Source organism: Macrosteles quadrilineatus, unplaced genomic scaffold (genome assembly GCF_028750875.1).
Source record: "Macrosteles quadrilineatus isolate MER2022 unplaced genomic scaffold, UCM_ALF_1.0 Scaffold_2__2_contigs__length_208266976, whole genome shotgun sequence".
In the NCBI taxonomy this organism is placed as follows: Eukaryota; Metazoa; Arthropoda; class Insecta; order Hemiptera; family Cicadellidae; genus Macrosteles; species Macrosteles quadrilineatus.
In genome coordinates this window covers 177,610,834-177,635,193 of record NW_026542595.1, presented here as the reverse complement: position 1 = coordinate 177,635,193, position 24,360 = coordinate 177,610,834, and the positions used below count along the sequence as shown (strand labels likewise).

The window sequence follows — 24,360 nt, the reverse complement described above, 5'->3', positions numbered from 1 at the left end:
ATAATTTAGACCAAACGTCGTCCAACTCCGATGTCGATCGGTATCTACTCCTAGGGATATAAAAAACTACGTTATACGATGTCAACTTACGAGGGATTCCTGTTATCTAATCCAGATCTGTCAAGGTCGCTGTCTATCTGACCTCAGGTCTTCTGGAGGCCTTGGCGCTCCTACTGGCATTCATTCAAGGGCCGATTTTATGACTAAGAACTATGTTACTTTAAATATTAATACAAGCGGTTTGCCCGGTGACATTTCCCGCTGCACTTTCTAACCGCTGCGCCTTGTAGAGTTGTGGGACAGCATCGCCACTGCGTGTTCTACTGGACATCTCCACTGGGTTACGGGGCTGCGGCTGCACGAACAATGCAGGTTGATGTACAACGCGACCTCCAACGTGCAGATAAAACCAAAGGCTAAGGTTTGTGGGTTTTCTCGAACGCATTGAATTACTCTTGGTGCACAATTCTGTGTCAAAGACCACAGCGTTATTGGTTTCTATTGTAGATGCTATAGTTTCGATAAAAAATTTGACCCTTAAAGTTAGATAAGATACAATAGAGATATATTAAGGGAACCGTATATTTGGATTGTATCAACAATTAGGATGAAGTGAAGTTAGTTTATCATGTGTATTAAACTTCTGATTGTGCACCTTTGCATAAAATAGCATGAAAATCTCCGATTATTGGATTAGAAATACAACACTCGACTGCAATTAATTGAAATAACTTGAGGCGAAGAAGTTTACCAAAGGGTACAAGTCAATAAAGTAATAATATTTCTTGAAATATATTCCAGATAGAGTTGTCAAGAAAACGTCAAGAAAACACTGATTCAATGCTGCCGTTCTAAGATAACATGAACTAGATCAATTCTTGTAAGTGAGGATGGTTAAGCATGGGCTTTGGACCTTCAGAGATCAACTCTCATTGCGCTATCCAAACGAATCAGTTACTTGACTCATACAGTCGAAAAATACATATTAGAAACGCATTACACTTCCCTTTGGAGGACCGAAATGTCTCAAACACCTCGTAAAAAGGTGTGGTTTTCTTCAGCTCGGATGCCTTCTGACCCCGAAGACTCAGGTTCGCCGGAGAGGTGGCGGTGGCGGTGGCGGTCGTCGAGATCTATCGGTCGGTTATCAATTTGTCGAGGTCTAGCTTTATGCCGCCATTAGATCTGGCTAAGCGGTCCCGACGTATTGCCAATTTCCCCCCCATACCATAGACAATTAAACAGCATTAGCCGGTGCTCTGCTCGCTGTTATTTAATGCGCCATTTGCACTTGCCCTCGCTTTGTCCGAGAGGTTCAAGCGCATGAGCAGTCGCTACTGATGAATTATTCTTACTTTGCAGCCGATTGTTTCTTTATTGTGGTTCGTTGCATTTATTCTGTTCATTTAATTCATAGGGAAGAAGGGTACGAGTTCTGTAAAATCAATATACAAGGTACAACATAAAAAAGGTTAAATGGTTTTTGGAGATGGACGTAGGTATATGTTACAAATGGTAAATCGCCAAGTACTTGCAGCAGCAACTTGTGTCTCACACATAATTGACTGAACACAGACATTTTAATAAAACAGATTTCTACTACAATTTGATTTCTTGATATGCGACTTGCTTGGACAACAAACCACGCACGACATTTAAACCCTGTAATGAGACAAGTACCAGACCGAACCGCCTTCACAAGCGATCATTAAAATACCACGTGTATACAAGCCTAACAAGTCCCAGTCGAAATCAGTTAGGGAATCACTTTCCTACAAAGAGACGACAAAAAAGGCAATAACTAAAATACGATAAATCGTACAACAATCGTAAATCGACAGTTGAGCGCCTGTTAATCGCATGCGCGGACCACCACAGCTAGCCCGGTATTTAAAACACTCATATTTTTGGACCACATATCATCCGGTCCCGGAGTCACAATAACAATAAAGTTAGTGGCGAGGAGAGGACTGAACGACGAACGCGGAGGGGGGAATGCAATATTCATAAAAACAGATATGCACAAGGCAAGTGACCCGGCCCCGTTTAATCTCTTTTTATCCCATCTGAAATGCAAAAATCCACCCAAAACCTGTTCCATTGGTACTATTGGCTGGCTCGGCTGTCCTTCTGTACAATAGAGAGCTGCGGTGTGGCTATTTGTCTCTGATAGCTAGGAAATCTTAGTGGTAATGTTTAGCAGATTACATCTGGGTGGGTAAGAGATTCCACCGATGCATCAAGAGGGCCTTATCACCGGAGTTGTGGTTAAGATTGGTGCTGAGGAACTGTTTTGTTTTGATGGTTGATATTTTGATACCAGACATCCATATTAAATAGACAATTAAAAACACCAAACAGTTCCCACTTAAACGTAAAGTTATTCCAATTAAGTCTTCATCTTATATGTTTATTTCTTATACAAGTTTCCAAATCATATGTCCTTTTCCGAATGTAGTCCCTCAGCATACTGTGCGAGTGCGCGTCCTCTATTAAAGTGGAAGGTGTGAGAGATGGGGGGGGGGGGGGTGAGAGAGGTTGATGGTGAGAGCGACAGAGATAGCTAATATAGGCAGACAAGATGCAGTTATAGAAATGCAAGCAGTAAGTTATAATGTCAGCCGACAAGAGTTGGAAGACGTCCAGAGAGTGTTCCTTTCGTCACATTCTGTGAGTGGAGTATTACTCAATCCAATTGAACTCAAAATAGCTGATTAGCTACTTTACTTTGCATTCCTAAGAACAGATTAATACGGAGTGCTCCAAGGATCGGTAATGGGTCCTTTGATTTTTTATACTAAAAAGGCTCATCATATGATGAAATCTAAAAGCAGAGATAATCCTGTCTTTGAATAAGTCATGCTGCAAATGATTTTTTCATTCAACATCTTTGGGCATCCAAACAAATCTAATTTAAGTAATGAATCAAGGTCCATGATATCATGATTCAATGATGCGGAGATCAGATTCTCCAGATTTCTACTGGTTGATATCAATAGATTCGTCTCACATAGTCTCGGTTCTATTTTCAATAGTTAACATTTGACGTCCTACACGATGTGTGCCAAAACACTACACACATCAAACACATGCAAGGACTAAATCAATGACAGCGACCACGTAACCTTCAACTCCTCTTGATCAAGACATTCAACCCTCAAGAGTTCACCTACAGCCACATATATTCTAGAAATATTTAAATAATCGTCGTGACAACAATAGGAATGCGTGTAAACTTCGACGTTCGTCCCAGTGTGTTCCGCCCATCGCTTAAGGGACATAAAGATGTACTGGGAACTCCGAGATCAAAAAGAGGTACGCCGGTGGGTAGGCTGAATCTGGATAACTCTCAGGACACTCCCCCGGGCCGAAATAATTGTTGTCGAACAGTCGCATTTGTTATTTTAATTGTGTTGGAACAATGGATGTGTCTTTTCAAACGTTGTTTGCTTTGAGCAGCTACACTTCGTATGCAGCTATTACTAATAAGCCGTGGCAATTTAAATAGACAAGCGCATGGTAATGACTGTAGTCTGGACAGATGACTTATTTACACTTGCATGTGGATGCACACATGGTAAGTTTAGGGGTGGAAATCTACGTTGTGTTTAACAAGTGTTTATGCATTGGTGCTGAAGGGGTTGAATAGTAAATTAATAACGACAGAGTGGAACTTTATTGATATTAACATTTACTCTTTGGCTAGGGAATGAGCTTGTTCAACCATATGGGGCCAAGAATCTCGAGCTTAGAAATGCTTAGGAATCACTATGAAGGTCAATTACATTTGATTAGTTTCAATTACATTCAAACAGACTAGTAAAGTTTCGATGGGTTTTTAGTGGAAAAGTTTCACGATATCTTGTTTGACTATAGCGATTAGTTGAGTGAAAATGAAATGTCAGCTAACTACCCTTAGGCAGGTGTTCAACCATGTATGAATGGTTAATATCGGTGACCTAACTTCCAACTTGTCGAGTAACCTGAAAGGTGTGAGGTATATGACAGTTTACTTGTCGATTACGAAAGTAATCTCCATACCAAAGTCATATAAATGTAAAATTCGTCCGTGCCGTACATTCAATGAGATATTTATCTGTACTACATAGAAAGTCTTTTAAATCTATTAATTTCAATGCCTACAGGTGTTACTTGATAGACCTGAGCATTCCTTATGTAAATTTGTACCATTGATCTTTCCCAAGGTAAAACTATATAACTTAACCTAAGTAAACTTAGTTGTTAACTCAGTTGTCTCCTTAGAAAGATAAGGTTGCACGTGTGTGGCAAAGTTACAGCATAAATGAAAAATGTATGAATTGAAACGGCTTTGAAAGAGATGCCAGCTTAATTATTATCAAAATAGAACACTGTTGAATGTTTTACTTATTGAGTGTTCTTTAACGGAAATCCATTGTTATATCGTGATTTGTGACACTTTGGCGGTTAGATATAAATTCAAGAATAAGTGGTCCATTCACGTTGCCTTGGTTAACATTTCAAAGCAACAAGGATGTGTATTTAAAAAATCTGTAGTTAAAATCAGCGCATTCTCGTGGCCTATTTCAACTAGGCTTAATTAATTTTAAAACTAAAACTGGCTTCAACTTCGACCAATAGTCAAACTACCAAGAATAACAACTTCTTTCCTAGATATTAAAAATTGTGTTCATACAGCAGACTCACTTACAAGCAATATCCAATTCAATTTACCTGTTAATCAAACCCGATTTCTCAGACCATGTGAGGTATCTACCTCAGTCAATAAATATCATGGAACTTGCAATCAAAACCTACTTGACAGGCCTGGAAACGCGTGACCTCTTCTAGATTAAATGCCTTAATTGCTTTCCGTAGCACTTTCCCTACACGTCATCTCGCGACCGCATCGACCCCGACCTGTGTAGCGGCGTATGCATGCGTGGATGGAACCTGTTGCAGTTTCGAAACAACCTGAGCTTTCTACAGAATCAACACTATATCTCTCGCGAGGTATTTGCATGAGGTAAATGTTAACGGCGACGCGTCGATTATACAATATTCACATTAATTACTGAACGGTCGGTGAAAGTTGCGAGCGAGTTGCGAGTGGGGAGCGAAGAGTAGAGCTGGAGTGGAGGGTGTCTGGTGTGCGACGGTCCTGAACTGAGAAAAGTATGATATGAAGGTGGATTTGACTAGCGAAAGTGTGATTATAGATTGTTTTATAAGTAAACCAATGAGAAGTGTAAGACTGCAAGAGAACAAGGAGGACGTAAATAGTGGTTTTAAGGTTTTGTTTGAAGGGGTCAATTAGATTTTAAGCTACGTAAGTCTTGTTAACGTTCAAAACAACGATGACATACATGATTGGATCGAAACGGAATTTTGATAATGTTCTAGTGTACCTTGGGTAACAAATATCTCCAAAGATACTTTTTGGAATGCGATTATTTTTTATTCTTCAATTAATACATATTTTCGTAACAAAATGAGTTTTCTTCTCAAAGTGGAGTCAATATAAAAAAAAAATTGTTGTTTACATTGTTGGATACGTTTAAGCAGTTCTATATATGCATTATAGAACTCTTAAATTAAAGCAATGTTGTGGATTTTATTTTAACAGAAGAACATTAATTTCTAATCCCTCACGAAAGGTGGGATTATCACATGGCACAAACTTAAGTATAAATATTAACGTTCCCCGAGACATTTCTTCGCCAACCATTATCGTTCTCTACTAATAACATAAGAGTTACGTGTCTAGACGCAATTCTTACAATAACATTGTTCCAAGAAGATCGCCGAGAACAGATGGTCTGGTAGAAACCGATCGGCGTTCATTGAGAAAGAAGTGTCTGTAAGACAATGCCATAAACAGAATATACGAGAGAGATTCGAAACAGGTTAATGAAGGAAGGAAAGAGTTTCTTAACACGAGCGGGTGAAAGTTGCCGAGACCGTGGCATGCAGCATCGTAAACACTGCAGCGCCGAAGCTGCTCCCTTGCGACCCGCCGCAACAGATTCCGTTTTTACACTGTGTTCCCGTGCATTAATTGCGCAAACTAGAGTTGCATGTGCAAGAAATATGGGTTGTGTGGGAAATAGTTTATGTAGTGGAACATTTCTCGCTTTATGATGAATGAGACTGAGTCTTGTTTGCTTGGATATAATCGGTTTGGTCAATTCGTAAAATCGCGTTTAAAAGTTGGGTCTATAAAGCGTATGGGGTGACGAATTAGGAGAAAGAGGGGGTGATAATGTATAACTGTATATGTATGTATATAATGTATATAAAGTTTCCATATGTTTTTTTTGCATACGATGAATGTATGGTAAAAGACTATTACGGTGCAGAATAGTTTTAAATAGTGCTAACAATGTTGGTAATTACTACACTAGAACCTTTTAGAATTAAAATATGCACGCACTATTGCCACGATAAAAAAAAGAAAAAGTCATTTGTCTTATAGTATTGTTGTGTGGGGCCATTCTGGTAGTATTAAAAAGCTGAAACTGTTGCAAAAGAAATCTGTTAGGGCAATATTCAATGTTGACAGTGAAACACATTGTAAGCCATTATTCAAGAAACTTGGAATTTTAACTGTCGCTTCTCTGTACATTTTAGATTGTTTACTGTATGTTAAAAATAATATTAGAGATTTCCCTACGAATGATTCAGTTCATAACAATTTTACCAGACAAAACACTTTTCTCCGTCCAAACCAATGTAATTTTATGACCACAATTAATAACTTTAGTGAATTTGGCAAAGGTTGTATAATATGTTACCTGCTCACATTAAATGTCTTGAAATACGGCAATTTAAATTTACTATTAGAAAGATTTTGTGTGATTTATGTGTGTATAAGGTCAAAGAATTTGTAGAACATATTAAGTAGGTTAATGGATATACTGTGATGAAATTGTATGACGTTGCTATACATGTATTTTAGTGTTGATGGCAATAAATGGATTTGATTTTGATTTGATTTGATTTGATATATTTAAATTACAATTACTTGACATGATTGCGTTCACTAAGAATATGAAGTTGACATTAAGGTCGAACATAGCCTTTAGGAGTTGGAATCTGTGCCAATAGCGAGAACCGTATAGCGTCGGCGTAAAGGAAGCGATAAAAGAATCGATCATGCGCATGCGCGATCAAATCAGCTGCCAGACAGCGCATGCGTGGTAATGCACGCAACCACGGCAGATATGAATGGCAAAAACTCGCCCGATCCAACGCTCTTCCTGCATTAGCTCCCTTTGTTCTTTGTTTGTTTGTTTGTTTTTGCTCACCTAAAGCGATAATTGTGAGCCGCTCAATTACGTTTCGTACCAGAACTGGATTTAGATATCTGGTTTTTGTCCTCCGGATTCCGCGAATACAAGCGCCTTTCCAATGGGAGATAAGTTATGTGTTTTATTTTGCGGGTGTCGCTGTTTAACCTGCCGCGACACCTCTGGCCCGGTTGATAAGACGTTTGTGGGGAAGAATGTGGTTTTGGGGGTGCTTGCTGGTGATTTAATGTGGACGTCCCCAGATGAAAAGTTTCTTGTCACAAATTAACTATTCGAAAGTAACAGTGCTGTTTTGTATGGTCTGAGACGACGTTTTTGATTTATAATGTTGAAATTGAACCGTTAACAGAGTAACAGTAGAACTTCCGAACTACAATTAATTACTTGAGTGGCTTACGGAATGGCCCATATCTCGGGACATATCGTTTACCTGTAAAACCTCAAATCGGGAAGAAATACTGCTTTAAATCCTCAAGCCTTATCTGCAGGTTTGTAGTTTGTTGACAAATGCACTTTCTGCGAGAGAGTTAACTTTATCAGGTTTTCTGTAGTTCATTATCGAGGGTTGACTAGAAGTGAGTTTAGCCATGAAAACTTCTCAAAGCTTAATATTTGTAACTACTGGCTAACTTATTGAGCATAATTTTACTGGGTTGTTGCAATCAAGCAGCTCTCTAGGTAAGGCAAGGCTCAATTTGTCTAGGCTGACTAGGTTAGGTGCGTTAGTGACCAACATACACCATGTGTGACCATGTCGACCAACTTTCCAAGTGTTAGTCAATGAGTCCCAAGGATAATGAGGATAATTGGTGATATTCTACGTCCTCACTCGTAACAATACTTTACAATCCTTGTGCTAGGACTCTGTGTCCTACTACAACACAGGCCGAGCTGAACTTGAGTCTATCGTAATCCCCAGACCTAGATCTGCATTTCATCACCCTACACACCCGAAGAACACTGATACTATGGCGAAACTCTTGACGGACGTGCTACATTCACTCATATCACATTTCCAATTTGTGTTGTTCTAAACTGTAATGTTGTCGAAGGCAACTTTCATTTTGCCGAGAGACTTTAACGCCTGGATACACTGGTTGCGTGATTAAAGCTTTGGATCAGTGAACAGCTGTGAAGCTAAGTTGCATTAAATGTTTTAAATGTTTGTTATCGTGTTACGTGTGTGTTTCAAGTTTGACGACGCCAAATCCGGTGGATGTATGTATCTGAGGATGGCATTTTGATTCCGAAACGGCCGTAATATATACGGAAACTACGGAGCTGTGACGAGGTAATTGTACAATTATATTATAGTTAAATTATTTGTTAGCCAACATGAATTTATATAAAAAATTAAATAAGTATGAAAATTATAAAATATTATAGTACTTAATATAAATTTAGAATTGTAACAATGGCGACTTCAGTGCTTAATTCTTGGATCTTTAAGATTACTGTATCACAATTTAGTAAAGGACTCTATTTCCTTAAGACTATACCAACACGAGCACAGCTTTGTATCTTCCGGAAACACCTTGTCTGGTCGCATTTGGTGTTCAAGAGTGTTCAAGTCAAGTCCATTCGATCTCACCAAAGCTTTAATGTAGAACCAATATTACTAGAACAGAAGAGACACCGCGTCCAGGACTAAATCAAACCCATTAAGGCCGGTAATTTTATAAAGTAAAACGATTCTAGCTGAGGTGAAATGAGCGCCAATTTGGCGCTGCTGTTAGGCGTCCCACCGAATCATCGCGTCGTATATGATTAAATAATTTTGGTTTTAGAGTTTTAACCTGACCAGGACTTGAAGGTATTTCTCAATAACCACGGCTAGACCACTTAAACTGGTTCCAGGCATCTCCGGGAAATTATTCTTTTTTGTATTCAAGGGCGGAGACCCGTTTTAAACATTATGTGTGTAATATGCTTGAAATTGGGATTGCAATTGGTTTTTGTTTTAGTTATATTTTGGAACTTGTTTGCTTTGGACGTATTTCATACTTTTTGCGAACAGACAAGGATAAACTGTTTTACAAATACTACTCACATTGTTGTTTTGAGCTTAAAATCGATTCGTTTTATGTGATTCAAAAACAGTAAATGAAATATTTTTATTTAACTGAGTAATAGATCAAAAACAAGTTTGAATAGTTTGTATTCGTGGATCCATCAAGCTACATTTAAGTAAGCCAGACATTTACTTGTAGTAGAAACTGTTTTATCATCCGTTCTGGGAAACGTAAAGAGGATAAGAAAATGTAATAATAAACCGTGCCGATACAAATTAAGTTACAAAAAATGTCAATATCAATTAACTACCGTGAAATTACGTTAAACTTGTTTATTGTCAGATACCAAAGGAAACTTATGGTACGTTTTAATTACAGTCATGAATCGGGCAGAATTCACGCGATGCAAAAAGAAGTCGAACAACTTGTTGCACTAGATACTATTTCATTTCAAGTAAAATATAATGCAATTATTTGAAAATGTGCATTTTATCAGCTGGTGCGACAACATGCGTTGAATTATGTATCGAATAATTTAGTAAGTAGGTGAGGTAATGGTTGTAAAGCGAACGAAGCACGCATGCGCAGGTGCTCGGCTGCGCGGCGTGCTTGCGCAGTGCAACCGATAACGGCGCACACGCCGTGCGCAACCAGATACGTGTAACGGTAATATTTGTACGACACCACGTTTGATTTATTCTATCAAACATGAGATTCTTTATGGTTTAAATTTTGATTTTGAACTCTGTGTGCACTTTATGGACAAAATATGACCTGTTCTGTACTAATTGTGTAAACGAAGGATTTTCGAAACAAATTTTTATGTTATTAGGATTTTTTAAACTTTGGGTTATTCTAAAGTATACACAGAGAGTATGTGATCATTGCTATACCTAATACATACTATATTAATATTGTAAGATATATTCTTTACTTATTATTAACACAGATTTTCGTACTAAGTGGATTATGACACATAACTTACATATCAGTGTGGATTTTTTATATATTCCAGGGGGACTAACATAAGATAAATTATTTTAGGTGGCGTAATGTGGACACAGTCCTATTTTAATTTACCGGAGTGTCATTTTAATTTTCTTAAAACCTTTACTTTTTAGAATAAAACAAAAGTTTACACAAAATTTACTATTATTGGTTTTTTATTAAAAGTTCTAAAACGGCCAGTTTGTTATCGTTAAACTCGTTTGTTCTACCTTTTCTTTAATGCCACTTACAAAAGATAGTAAATTTTTTGAAGTTCCTAGGATCATCTAATATGTCCATCTTCAACTGTTGCATTTTCCACACAACCGACTGGCCCATCTAAATTAACCATTCCCGGACCGTTTGACGATAAATCTCCAAGTGACGATGGCGAGATGGCCGTCGCTGGCCGAGCGGCGTCCGCACGAATCGACTATTCATAAGACTAGACTGGCTACAAGACGGGAATAAAAATTAAATTATTATTGTTGTGCCACACGGAATCGATGATCAGTACGTGGTTCACGTGCGGGATTGTACCTGTGGTTTGTAGAGGTTTGTATTTGTGGTACTCGGAGTGTCGAGGAGTGCATGGCCCCCAGTAATAACTAACTGCAGGTCCTTATCAAGACTCGCATACCCGGTAGAGTTTATGGGCTCTACTGACCTGCACTGACCCACGGACCGCGGGAACTCCGCCGCCATCTTGAGATCATGACATGTGTGCGGAAATTGAAGCGAATCAATGAAGAGGACACGTTGCAAAGTTTTCCTCAGGGTAAGAAATTGATTTACTAGGTCTGAAATTGACCACAGGGGAAACATTGCCGTTGTTTGGGGAAACGGGTAGTAAAGAAGAAACCCGAGTTGACTATCTACGTGAAATTTTGGACAACGGGTTCCGTTAGTCGTTATAGTAATAGAAAAACATGTTTGGAAGAGGCACTTTAGTCGCAAAAGTGTCGCCACATCCTGTAATGGATCATTTCTTCTTCTACACATATTAACCAGATAAACACAAAATACCTTTGGATTCACAAGTATTGACAACACGAAAAGATTTTTCCCAAATCACAATCAAAAATTCAACAAACCCCGCCACTTCGCTCTCGGTCGCTGTCACAAACCATTTCCTGCGGGCCTCAGAACATCATTGAACAGGAGCGATGTTGGATGTTGAATGTAGAACGGGAGGTGCGAATCCCGAGTGGACCTTTTCACACGTAACCCTAGCCGGTAGAACAATACAATGCGGCGGTTCGGTTACAGCCCTGCGGCCTTCGCCAATCACTCAACCAGCCGCTCTCGCTCTCAAACCACTTGCAGCATCTCGGGAGCACGAGGTGTTTCTGAATCTGGGGAAATGTCTTATCGAACCGTCGATTTCAAAATAGGGAACAGAATTCACGTTCGCTTTGGGTTATCTATAATTTCCTTTTGGATTGATCTGAATCTGGGAAAATCTATGCATTCATAAGAATCATTATAGCACATACGCAGTCGGTGACGTAGACCTTGAGAATCATGTGAAAATTTCAAGTGTGTACAGCAACACAGTTGTCTGAATATAGAGAAATCCCTACTAAACAATATTAGCATTAGAATACGTCCTCGGCAGCATAGCTATTTCTAGAACTTGAGCAAATTTATACAACGGCCTGAAGTTGGCAAGCGTCTCAAAAATCTTGGTTCTATAAATTTGAAAATATTTTATAGGTTTGGAGTTGCTATGCGTAAATCAGGATACATTCACGGTTGATCATTTCCAGATCTCGCGTACATTTATGAGATGGGTCCTCAACGGTTCCAGCCAAACGTTCCTATTCATTCACGAGTCCGCTAAAAGTTTGATAGGGAAGAAAATAACCCTGGTTTAGAAATATTCCTCAGATAAGGCCCTGATAAGGCTTACGCCTAAGCCGATGGACTTTCTTCTGGTTTTGTTTGAGTATTTGACAATAGTTTATTAATCCTTCCCTAAAAGTCTACCGATCAATAAAGGGTTTAAATTCCCTACTGATTATCCTAGTAACTGATTATCCTTCTGAAAATTCTTTTGCTTTAAATACTAGATATTACCTCAGTTGAAAACAAAACAATAGATTTACTAACAATTCAGAAAGTTTACATGTTGATTAGTATTTCAAAACTTTTTTTTTTTAAGAGGTTGGCGGCCTCTTTTAACCTTGCATTTGCCCGTCCACATAGACTAAGCGCCCGTGCGTGGATCGTTTGCAGCAAAGCAAGGAGTGAGCCGGTACAGTACAAAGGTGAACTGTACTGATAAAATGTTATCGGCAGTGGCCAGGATCCGAACCCACGACATCGCTGCCTCGGGCCCGAAGTCCGCGACGCTACCGACTGAGCCACCGACTCACTAAATACTAGTAACTTCGCAACACATTTACTAGAACTGAACACACTTATGTAACAGCCAAGCGTTTGCCCAAAATATCTGAATACCCAAGTGAATTTACAACATTATGGAGCGATCTAATCTACTTAATAAGTTATAAATAAAAGTAGAAAGGCTGATTAACTAGAAGGCATTAACATGTCAAACTAATTAACGATTAATATATCTATACTTGCAACGGGCAAATCTCTTGCAACCTAATTTATAGCATTACACCTCGAAGTTATTAGCGTCTTAATTAACAACTAGTTATAAATCGGGTGTAAGCTAAGGTGCTATTACACGATAGAACTATATTCTGATATATTTATGAGACATTGGATTACGTCATCGTTTATAACATAAATTCACGGGTGCTCTTAAAAGCTTTGACCTTTATTTGTGTCTAGATAGAATTAGTACTATCACTATCCTTTGTCTACCAACAACACAGACTCAGGCTAGAAAACGAAAATTTATCAGTGGAGCAAAATGAATGAAGTAAGTTTTCAAAACAAACGTTTTCTAACTCCTTATATTTCTAGGATCAGATCACGTTGAAGAATAAACTGAATAGGTTGTAAACCGTGGGAAACACTGTCCCAAAGATATTTGCCTCTGTACGCTTGTAATGGGCCTGTGACATTCACCAAATAATCAAACCCCCAGAGACAAGCGACGCACAGTGAGACGCCGAGATTCGATAAGAGACATTAGGCCCTCGTTAGACCTATGACAGTAAAAGGGATCCAAATTTATGTTAAAGGAACATATCAGAACACGGGAAAGATTTTTAAAGCCAAACCGAATATATCGGAAAGAAGAGTCGAAACCTGTTGGGATCATTAAAGGCCCACTTTCCCTGGAGGGACATAAAACTGCTGGTTTATGTGACGGGGGGTTCAGGGGACAAGACGACCCAGATAGCGCCACCCACCAACGACCCGGACCGGCGACAGACGCCGCAGCGAAACAATTAGTCGTCATAGAACATCTCGTGTCTTCAGATCCGTCTTCAATAGACGAACATTGTTGGGACAAAATGCATGCACAAATGGAATGGCGTTTAATTTGAATTTGGGTTTCGCGAACACTTGGAATTTGTATGCTGACAATTTGATTTGTAAACACTTTGCCAGTAGTGTTTGAAATTTCATCATAGCTTTAGTAGGCATTTCTGAGGATAAAATGCACATGTGGTGTTATCACAAATGAATAGAATAAAATAAATCCAAGGAAATCGATATCAACACTAACCTTGAGCACACAGTGTCCTTTGCTCTCGTTCTCCGGAAGGGTGATGTTGTAGAAGGTCTGGTCGAAGATGGGCTCATTGTCGTTGACATCGTGGATGGTCACTAGCACAGTCGCGGAGGACGAGAGGGGCGGATCCCCACTGTCCGTCGCCACCACCGTCAGTTGAGGCACCGGGTCAGTCTCACAATCAATGTGCGACTTTGTCGTGATCAGTCCAGACCGCGGATCTATCTGGAACCACGACGAATGGACCTCTGTGTTCTCCTGAATAGAGTAGGTCAGAACGGAGTTTTCCCCTTCGTCGATATCTACAGCTTTGATCTGAAACACCGAGGTACCGGGGTCCGCCACTTCCAACACGTTAGCGTAGTACACGGCCTCCTCAAACTGTGGGGCGTTGTCGTTGATGTCCGTGACCCGCAGGTGGAATGTTCGCGACGCGTGTAGAGGCGGTGTTCCCGTGTCCGTGGCTATGACGCTCAGTGTGTAGTTGGGCCTCTGTTCTCTGTCTATGGGGAGAGACACTATCACGAGGTAGATGATGTTGTCCTGTGTCGCCAACCCGAAGTGCCCCTCCCCTCCCTCCAGGGTCACGTTTACGTTGGAGTACTCCGTCTTCGAGTCCGGGTCGTTCACCGATATCCTAGCCACGAACTCGCCCGGTTGAGCCATTTCAGAAATCTTTGGTGTAGCGTCGTCACTGAGGAAGATGACGTTTATCGTGGGTTGGTTGTCGTTCACGTCGGTCACCCTGATCGATACGAAAGCGGTGGTTTCTAATGGTTGTACCCCGTGGTCTTTGGCTACCACGACGAGCTCGTGCACTTCTTTCGTTTCAAAATCCAACGGTTTGTTTACAGTGACCATTCCCGTTTTGGAGTCGATCTTGAACATCCCTTCTCTATCACTTTGTCTCCTGTTGATGGAATACTCGACTTCACCGTTCTCACTGGCGTCCGCGTCTGTAGCGTGAACTTGCAGGATCGACGTTCCGACTGTCGCGTTCTCGGGGACCGTGGCGAAATACCTGCTCTGGTTGAAGATGGGCTGGTTGTCGTTCACGTCCTGGATGGTAATGTTGACAGTCATTTGGCCTTTCAGTGGTGGACTTCCTCCATCCAACGCTTCTATCACAAGACTGTAGCCCGCTGTAGTCTCTCTATCCAGGAACCCATTGATCTGCAGGTCCAGGTACAGCACTCCGTCGCGCTCCCGATGCGACGACAGACGAAACGCGTTGTTGACGTTACCCGACACTATGTTATACCTTTGCGTGTTGTATATACCGAGGTCCAGGTCTCTCGCGGGGTTTAACGTCCTTTTCACGTCTCGCGGCGTATTCTCGGGGAACTCTATACTCATGACGGGGCTCGGGAACGTCGGCGCGTTGTCGTTCTCGTCTAGCACTCGCACTACCACTCGCACGTTCTCACCACTGAGCGGGATCGCTACCAAAGAGTAGGACGCACGGGTCTCTCTGTCCAGCGGCACCTTAGTCCTGATCTCTCCCGTGTTCTGCTCTATACTCAGTTCCGTGTCTACCGCACTCCCGGGCACCGGCACTATCAGGTAGGGCGGTCCGCTGTCACTGGAGGAGCCGTCCCCGATGAAGCCCACCCTGGTCCCCACGGGCGCTCCCTCGGACACCTCCAGGTCTCTGACGTGCTCGGCGTCGCACCCGAGGACCAGTAGCACCAGCAGCGGCCACTCGGTCCTCCACCACCGCCTGGGTCGCATCCTGCCTCCTGCGACCGCCATCACGTAGACACCGACACCATAGCGTCCACCTCTCTGCAACAAAACACACAGTCAGTCATGTAACAATAGAAACTACTTCTGACACTTAGCCCTCAAAAAGGCAACAACTTACCTATAAATAACGCTCGCATGGATCAATATTTTTTGCTTTCAACTCAAATGGTATTACATAATAATCAACTAAATTACAATGCAAGATCTTCCAACCCATTAAGACCTCTTCTCATTAGGTGCACCTATAATTTACCCGTGATCTCCAACAAATACCAAAAGCCTCATATTTCTCAGCGAACCGGGTGGATTCGCAGTATTCACTTTGCAGCTAATTTGCACTGAAGGGCATAAATAATACAAACCCACAACGTATACTTAGGCACGTACGAAAGCAGAGGACGACAAAGTGGACATTTCTCACCAGGAAGATAACGGTAAGGTGTAAACCGTGTAACAGACTCGCCGTGTCTGCGGAGGATGGACGCATGCGCCATCATTCACGCAGTCGCAGACGCGTCACTGCACGTGTTTACGCTATTTACTAATGTCTTATATGTGTTGCAGAGACCGTTGGGATTTACTACTTTGCGGAACTTTGTTTTACTGGTAGTTAGCTATATAATAATTTTAAATCTCATACGTGACAAATTCCAAACGCATTTTCAGGACAAGTACTATTTCCACTACCCCCAACCGAGTTTAGAGTAATTACTGGAAGATATATATCGTAGTCCTAATGAATGCATGGGCAATTTTGGCAATAAAAACACGATTATTAGTAGTATTAGTAGTTTTGAGTTCAAGCTTATTTTGAAAGAAGAGTAGGCCTATAGGCCTCTTTTCGACAAATATTCGGATATTTGCTAGTTCAAGCTTTTATTTGTATCCAATTTGTTCTGCAATTTTCAACTGTGTTCTGATGTATTTAAAACTGGATATTTTGGGGTATGTTGGGGTTCATTTTGAGATGCAGAATGAACAGAAACCCCTAAAAACTTCTGAGCCTTTCTCACTTCTAGCCTGGAATAAGCTACATAGATTTTCTATAACGTCATTAAATATGTCACATTAATATGTCAAAAAGAGTATTTGGTCGACCAGTGAACCTTCTAATTGAAAAGAGCCATTTTTACATCCATACCTGATCACAACTTTTGCATATACATCTAATATGCAGTCAAAATGTATTCTAAGAGATGTGTTGGATTACTCCTAAACACTTTAAAAGAAAAAGAGCACTTTTCACATAAATTCCTGAATATGCTGGAAGCAGTTGATGCAAGAATACAATATTTCGAGCAAAATAATCAAAGGATGTTTTCTTAGAGGTTTTTGTTGACTAAACACTTCAACAGAAAAGATTTAGTTTTACATAAATTTCTGAAATGGTTGATGGCCCAATCAAGTACAAACAATCTAGTAGGGTTTTTCAAAGTGGCCAAAAAGAGTCCCTGAATATAATTTAGATTTGTTACACTCAACCCTTACTTGTAACTAGTTGCAGTTTTTTCATATTCACTAACGTCCCGAAGGAATGTTACCAATACATAAGCATGAACACCGGTCACCAGACAGCCAACTACACAAGGCCGATCCTCGACTTACAACATGGACGAGATAAGCGCAATTAAGCACACTGTTACATCCGCCATTCCTTCAAATGTCATATTTGCGCTCGTGTTAATTAATATTTACTATGACTTACGGCGGCGGCCGAGTTCCCTGCATTCTGCCAGTTTTTGTCCCCGTCCTCGTAGCCGACCAGATTAGATCGATCCCATCGCATAGAGCAAGATGCGAGCAAGATCTACAGCAAGAGAGAGAGAGGGAGAAAATGTACGTTCTCAGGACAAGGATCTCAGAGGTACTTAAGGACATTTTTGTAATGCTTTTTTATCCAAACTATTCTTAATAAGAATATGATTATATTGCTTCTATTGATGATTGGATTATTTCTCGAATGCTAAGATAACTTGAGCTACTTTGGGAAATCGCACTAACCATTTTTCGCCATAAACATTATGCAAATCACAAAAAAGAATTATCACCGTGAAAACGAACGTGAACAAATACCACGTAGAGGGCACATGGATGGGCTACCTTTTAACCAAGTACATCAGATTATGTTGGTTGCATAAGAACAGGACATTTTCGTACCAAACTTCGATCATCAATGTAGGAGTGTGGTAAATAAGCAGAATAAGGGGTTTTTTTAAACTATTTTTCAAGTTATTGTGAAACAAAGCACGCAACTGTTGATTTTATTGAGCTTGGATTTAGATTGTTAGGCTGGAGTGATAAATATTAATAGATTAGAATTTCAAACGAGTTCATAACACAGTTATTGGAACATCAATTACCTTGAGTTTTTCCTTCCACGGCTGACGAACTAAAGATTGCAATGATATGTCAAAACAATCAACCAACTTTTTTACCAGTACACTTTTCCCTGTACATTCAAAATTTAATACTAAACTCTGGGAATATACCTCGTGTGAATTCCTCACATACCAGACAATAATGCATAAAACGCAATGAGAAAACAAAAGTAAAATCGGCATGCGATTGTTTTGAAGCCCCAAGACAGTTGCTAAGATGGCGGCGTTGGATGTTAGAGAGTCCCATTGTGGTTCGAGGGGCCATTAAAACCTCCTCGACTACCATAAAGTTTTAAATCAAGACTAATTAATTTCACTACAATCGGAATTACAGACGGCTAACCCGCAGAAGGTTTGTTGTATATAGGACTGCGGCCACTTATGATAAACACCTATACAATGTTGCATATGTCTACACGGATGTTCGATGTACTTAAAATTTGAACTTTCGCCTCTGCAGATCCTAAGACGCCGCCTGTTAGATTAGTTGTACTGTAGTACATATGCAGCTGTTGCAGTCGTTTCAAATTCCTCTAGAGGATGTAACAAATTTTAGATTGTTTAAATAAAAAAAAATTATAACTGTTTCTCTAGTCTAATTTTTCTAACCACATTTTTGAATACTGTACAAACATTAACAGGTCTTACCTATATTATGTTGATAACTTTGGACACACGTGCCATTATCTTCCCTAAACCATATTTTATTATGAGCGTATCCAAAAATAACCTAATGTGACAACTTTTCACTTTTAAGGTTTCTAACCTTAAATTAGTTATATACTAGCCAGTTTTAATTTAATCATCATCATGTTGTGGTGTGATGAAAATATGCACAAACGTGTCATCGTGAGTACTACGACTATCCGCAGTACTATCCTGATAATTAGACCAATTCGTATATACAAAGGCAAAAATGTGGTTCGGATTCCACTATAAACTGTAGGTCCCTTAGTTGCCATTAGCTGTATGGGCTATTAATTAACAGCTGTGTCTAAGGAATGTCGGCCTTAGTCACTAACAAGACTACAAGATCACGCCACTCATCCTACACTCATCTCCATTCATACTTGGCTTAAAATACCTACTATGTATGGTCGCCATTTCATCGAACAGTATTAACAGTATACTGTTGGCAAAATCTAAGTAAAACAACCAAATCCAACAACAACCAATAGATTTTATATTGTTAAATCCCCCTCGTCCTTTGTACTCAGAGTTCAGAATTCCTTCGTGGGCGGTTCACATATCATAGCCTAAAGCCGAAGAGAAACATTGAACATTTATGATGGATCCACAATGGCATTTCGGCCTGTTGGGTTTGAAAGGTATTCCACACGATCTATTTGAACGAAATAGAGAGGAATTTAGGAACAAAGACTTGTAGGGGTAGAATAGGCGGTTCAGACAGTGATTCTATATGGCTAATTAGAGTGTAGTAGACTAAAAGCGTCCTTTGTCCTTACGTGTTGTGTAGACGCGGCTCTGGCGTTCTCAGGGCCTTTCTGTAGGATCTTTCAAACCGATCCAGAATTTCAAGCTTACAAACAGAAATCAAAGTCTAGTGGAACGAACTTGTGTAAGCCAAATAATTAGCAACAAATAATGTTCGAATATCGAAACGTGTAAGAAATTAAATATGTATCGATAATGGTAAAATCCATAACAAAATTCTGGTCCACAGCACTAAACTAGGCGTTGAACGTTAAAAATTAACTATGGTAAAGAAAGTATACGATTTTGGGCATTTTTGGTTTGGGTGTGAAAAAAAACCCTATCGATCACAAAACCAGAGCATTGAATTTTGTACATAGAAATACATAGAATTGACTGGACTTGACGATTGTCCAAGTTGCTAAATACACAATTCAATCGATGTACCAATTTCAAAGAAAGGGCATAACTAACAAACGGTGATTCCACGATCACATTTTAACAAAAGGATTTAGAAATTAGTCTATTGTTTTTAAAATGTAATATCATAAACTGTCGGTGATTCCTAAAGCAACCAGGATGTTTGTTTGCTAATAGCATTCCTAGTATTACACTTCTAATCCTGTTTGTAGGGAAACTTTCCAAACCACCCCAACGACTCGGATGTAACCACTGGGTTGGCTTTGTCCTTGGATGAATTACACAAGTATGACACGAAAGTGTACGGTAACAAATTGCCTACTACATTGTCTCTGCATACTTATGGATCATAGAAGCGTAATTTCTAAGTGAGTAAGTTATCGAACAGCATGTTCAGATGTATACATTTATTTAGGAATCGATTATAATTAATTAATGAGAACTGATTAGTATATTTGCTTCAAATGAAAACCGTACAAGTCTTTTGTTCAGTTTTAATATCCTATCATGATCCTTACAGTTTTGACATTCAATAATTGTTCTGAGTCTTTTAAATGTAGCGTTGTGTAGAGGATCCCAAACACTCAATGTTCTCCTAGGCCCAGACCATGGTTCATTATTCTCAAATACTCTCCGAAGACCATCATGAACGTATCCGTCACTTACCGTTGTAACGCCATGATAGTACATTTTAAGGCGCTCCTAGACCTAGACCAATCATGATCCATTCTCAAAAGCTACCGACTTAGTGCTAAGATTCACTCTTCAATCTTCAGAACTTCCTAGACCAATCATGTCCACGTTCGTCACCCGCATTCCACGTCATCAATGTAACACCAAGAATGACACTCCAGCTAGGCCTCCTAGACTGATCATGGTCCACCCTCAACAGCTACCGCCTTAGTGCTAAGATTCACTCTTCAATCATCAGAACCTCCTAGACCAATCAAGTCCATGTTCGTCACTCGCATTCCACGTCCATCAAAGTAACACGAAGAATGACACTCCAGCTAGCTCTCCTAGACTGATCATGGTCCACCCTCAACAGCTACCGTCTTAGTGCTAAGATTCACTCTTCAATCTTCAGAACCTCCTAGACCAATCAATTCCACGTTCGTTACCCGCATTCCACGTCATCAACACCAAGAATGACACTCCAGCGAGGCCCTCCTAGACTGATCATGGTCCATCCTCAACAGCTACCGACTTAGTGCTAAGATTCACTCTTCAATCTTCAGAACCTCCTAGACCAATCAATTCCACGTTCGTCACCCGCATTCCACGTCATCAACACCAAGAATGACACTCCAGCGAGGCCCTCCTAGACTGATCATGGTCCACCCTCAACAGCTACCGACTTAGTGCTAAGATTCACTCTTCAATCTTCAGAACCTCCTAGACCAATCAAGTCCACGTTCGTCACCCGCATTCCACGTCATCAACACCAAGAATGACACTCCAGCGAGGCCCTCCTAGACTGATCATGGTCCATCCTCGTTTATGACGCTGGTTTGTCACACCTGATGTGAGCTCATTTATCATTCTCATTATCAAAATCGATTTATTCTCGGGCGGCCAAGGCCGAGTGCCGGGGAAGGGGTGGGGCGTCCTCCGGATTTGAAAACACGATACATAAATCACTAAGAGTTAATTAAATGAGTTGGACTCCCCCCACCCCCCCTCTCGGTTCTCCCGGATTAAAATACTCATTTTCAATTCAGAAATACCATCTCATCTCCCTGCCATATCGTTAATGCCGGATCTTATCTCTATTATTGTGCTGGTGTCGGCTGTGCTAAACGCCTTCAGCCTCTTTTGTCTTTCAGCTACCGTTTTTATTTTTCATCGGCCGCCTCTAACTGTATCTCAGTGAGTTTTGGAGAAGCATTCTCTGCTTCTGGATCGTGTAGTGCCGATGGTTTAGGGGTGCTTGGGATTTTTGGTGACCGAAAGCTCGTAATTTTACGTGATTACTCGTATAATCTACAATTTGGAAACGGATTTTTTATTAGCTCGAATTTATATTGAGCTATATTATTGATACATAACATAAAATAATCAAACAACGTTAGTTTAACCTTCAGTATCCAATAGTCAATGGTATAACGTAAGCAATATTGTCTTTCAACTAAATTTAAGTCAACTCAACCAAATTTATCAAAAAAAAGTTGTAGATGTTCGATGGTAGAGTTGTCAATATTTAGAATGTTTTGTTTGTATCCCTTATTGAATCTAATTAGCTATTCCTAGACTTACAACAATGTTAGTAGGCCTACTGTACATGATGTGCAGTGCACTTATGCGTTTAAACGTTGCTTTCCAAAAGCTACGCGTCTTTCTTTCCAACAGACTGCGAAGAGTGATTTCTGATAGTACATTGTACAAAAGTCTTCCGCGTTCTGACAAGCATATTGCTACACTGAAAACAACTTTAGCAAAGTAATTACGTGTTTTCAATGCTAAACTACTTTAGGGCCATCTATTGCTTGACCTTGAGTATTCTAATGAACAAATCCAGAAGAGATAAATGGAAATAACGGCTTGTGGGCCAATTATGAATATTCCTACAATTACTGTGTTGGAATGTCCGCTACTCACTACTCACTACCACCTGATGGGCCTCTGCCTCTACTCAACAGAAAGGGGCCAAATCGCAAAGTCATCGCGCCATTTCTGCTCCCGCTGCTACTCCGTTAGACTTCTTGTACTCATTTCCTTTATGGCGTCTTCTTTCTTTCATTTTGGATCCGGTTTCTCACCCTTAGTCTGAAGCTCACACTATCAAAAATAGTGCGATTTATCTTTAGGCTTGCTTTATCCATCTTCGTGGGTTCTTTTTTAATAATCCGTACTTTAAACGAAAGTGGCTATTTCTATAGAATGTTTCTAGACTGAAATAGTCGAAGAAGTCGGTGGAACAGTTGTTTGGTTAGGAATGGAAAAAACAAAGTAAGATTAAATCTGAAACCTTTACAGATTGAGATTAGTAATCCAAGTCATATTGCTTTCCCTAAGTGAAATTTTCTAATCGAAAGAGTTTGCCGAGATCACAGAAGTATAAAAAAAACTTAAGTCCTGCAATCATCAAGCTGCCACTCGAAACCCCATTCTTCGCTAGACACTTTACAGTTTCCCATTATACTAAACGTTTACAGCGCCTCTTGTTTCGCTAATATCAAATTACCAAGTTTCGCACCGAGTGCGATTGCAGCGGAATGAAACGCTGTAAAAGAAGTACTTAGGCTTTTATAATACCTAATATATAAGGCGGCGTTAGAAACGAACCAGTGCAGCGGTGCGAGGTGCGAATGGTATACAGGAATTTATTGCCTTCTAGGGAACGGCGACATAAAAAATACCTGGAAACGGAAAGATGGTTGATAAATGTTCTGGGCGGCATCGATGTAGGGAGTATAGATAGGGCCGAGCCGTGAGAAGTACAAACTATCACCTGATAATATAACTCGTACTGAGTCTTGGCCTGCCATGATGGGTGTGATCGTCCCACATGGAGAAATGCATTCTCGACCAATTGTTTGACAATAAATGTTTTCTTATTATGGTATTGGCAATTTTATACTGGTCATTCAAAAATTCAAATTAAAACACACATACAACAGCTTGTTTCGAACTTAATTTCCATTGCTTTTTTTAGGGTTCCTCGATAAGTAAACTTTCATATTTGTGTATTTTACACCAGTAAATATATTAAAACTTATAAACAAAAAATATATATTACAAAGTCTTGTTACGTTCTGATGTCGACCTATGGTCATAAAGCATCAATACTTAACGGTCATGGCACAGATGGCATCTGAGTACCAATCGACCTCATTTGGGATTGGACCATCGACATTCAGATTTAAAGGTTGGCAAAATTACCCCTCAGCTAGCCAGACAACGGTTTATTCTATATTCATTGATTAGCGTTTATATATTTAAGGTGGCAGTGGGATAATTTCCTTTCTTATCAGTGGTAGTGGTAAGTTTGCACAATTTACTTGGATATTGAAACTGAAGCATTCTAGAAATATTGGTTTAAATCAATTATTGCTGCAATTTTCCAACACTGCTCGTCTTTAAATCTTTTTTTTACGAATCTGTAATGGGAAATAATGCAATAATATTCACTTCACATTTCTACATTTCTCTAATCTGATTCTGTTACACTATATTTGCCTCAAGATTAATTATTGCGGTGTGTGAACTCTGTTTTGCTACTGTAATGTTTTCAAAATCATTAATTTAAATTCGACATGTTTATGATACATTTTTATTGGTAATTTTGTAGATAGTTTCTTCGTAATGTATTTTATAAAAGATATTTTTAAAATGTAGCTGAACTAGTTAGTAAAAACTAATAATAGTCAATATACCGCAGATTATTCTTTCATCGGAAACAGCACATTTAGAATAGGGGATACAACACCTTCAAT

The 24,360-nt window shown here is 39.8% G+C and overlaps 1 protein-coding gene across 1 annotated transcript in view; it reads right to left on the bottom strand.

The window, feature by feature from the left end:
* The window catches only part of LOC128984203 (protein dachsous-like), a 231,348-nt gene that overhangs the window by 183,028 nt on the left and 23,960 nt on the right, over positions 1–24,360 (bottom strand). The window contains exon 2 of the mRNA XM_054403501.1: positions 13,941–15,731. Coding sequence (XP_054259476.1) covers positions 13,941–15,698 — 1,758 coding nt within the window. The 5' untranslated portion in view covers positions 15,699–15,731. The remainder of the gene's footprint in view (positions 1–13,940; positions 15,732–24,360) is intronic.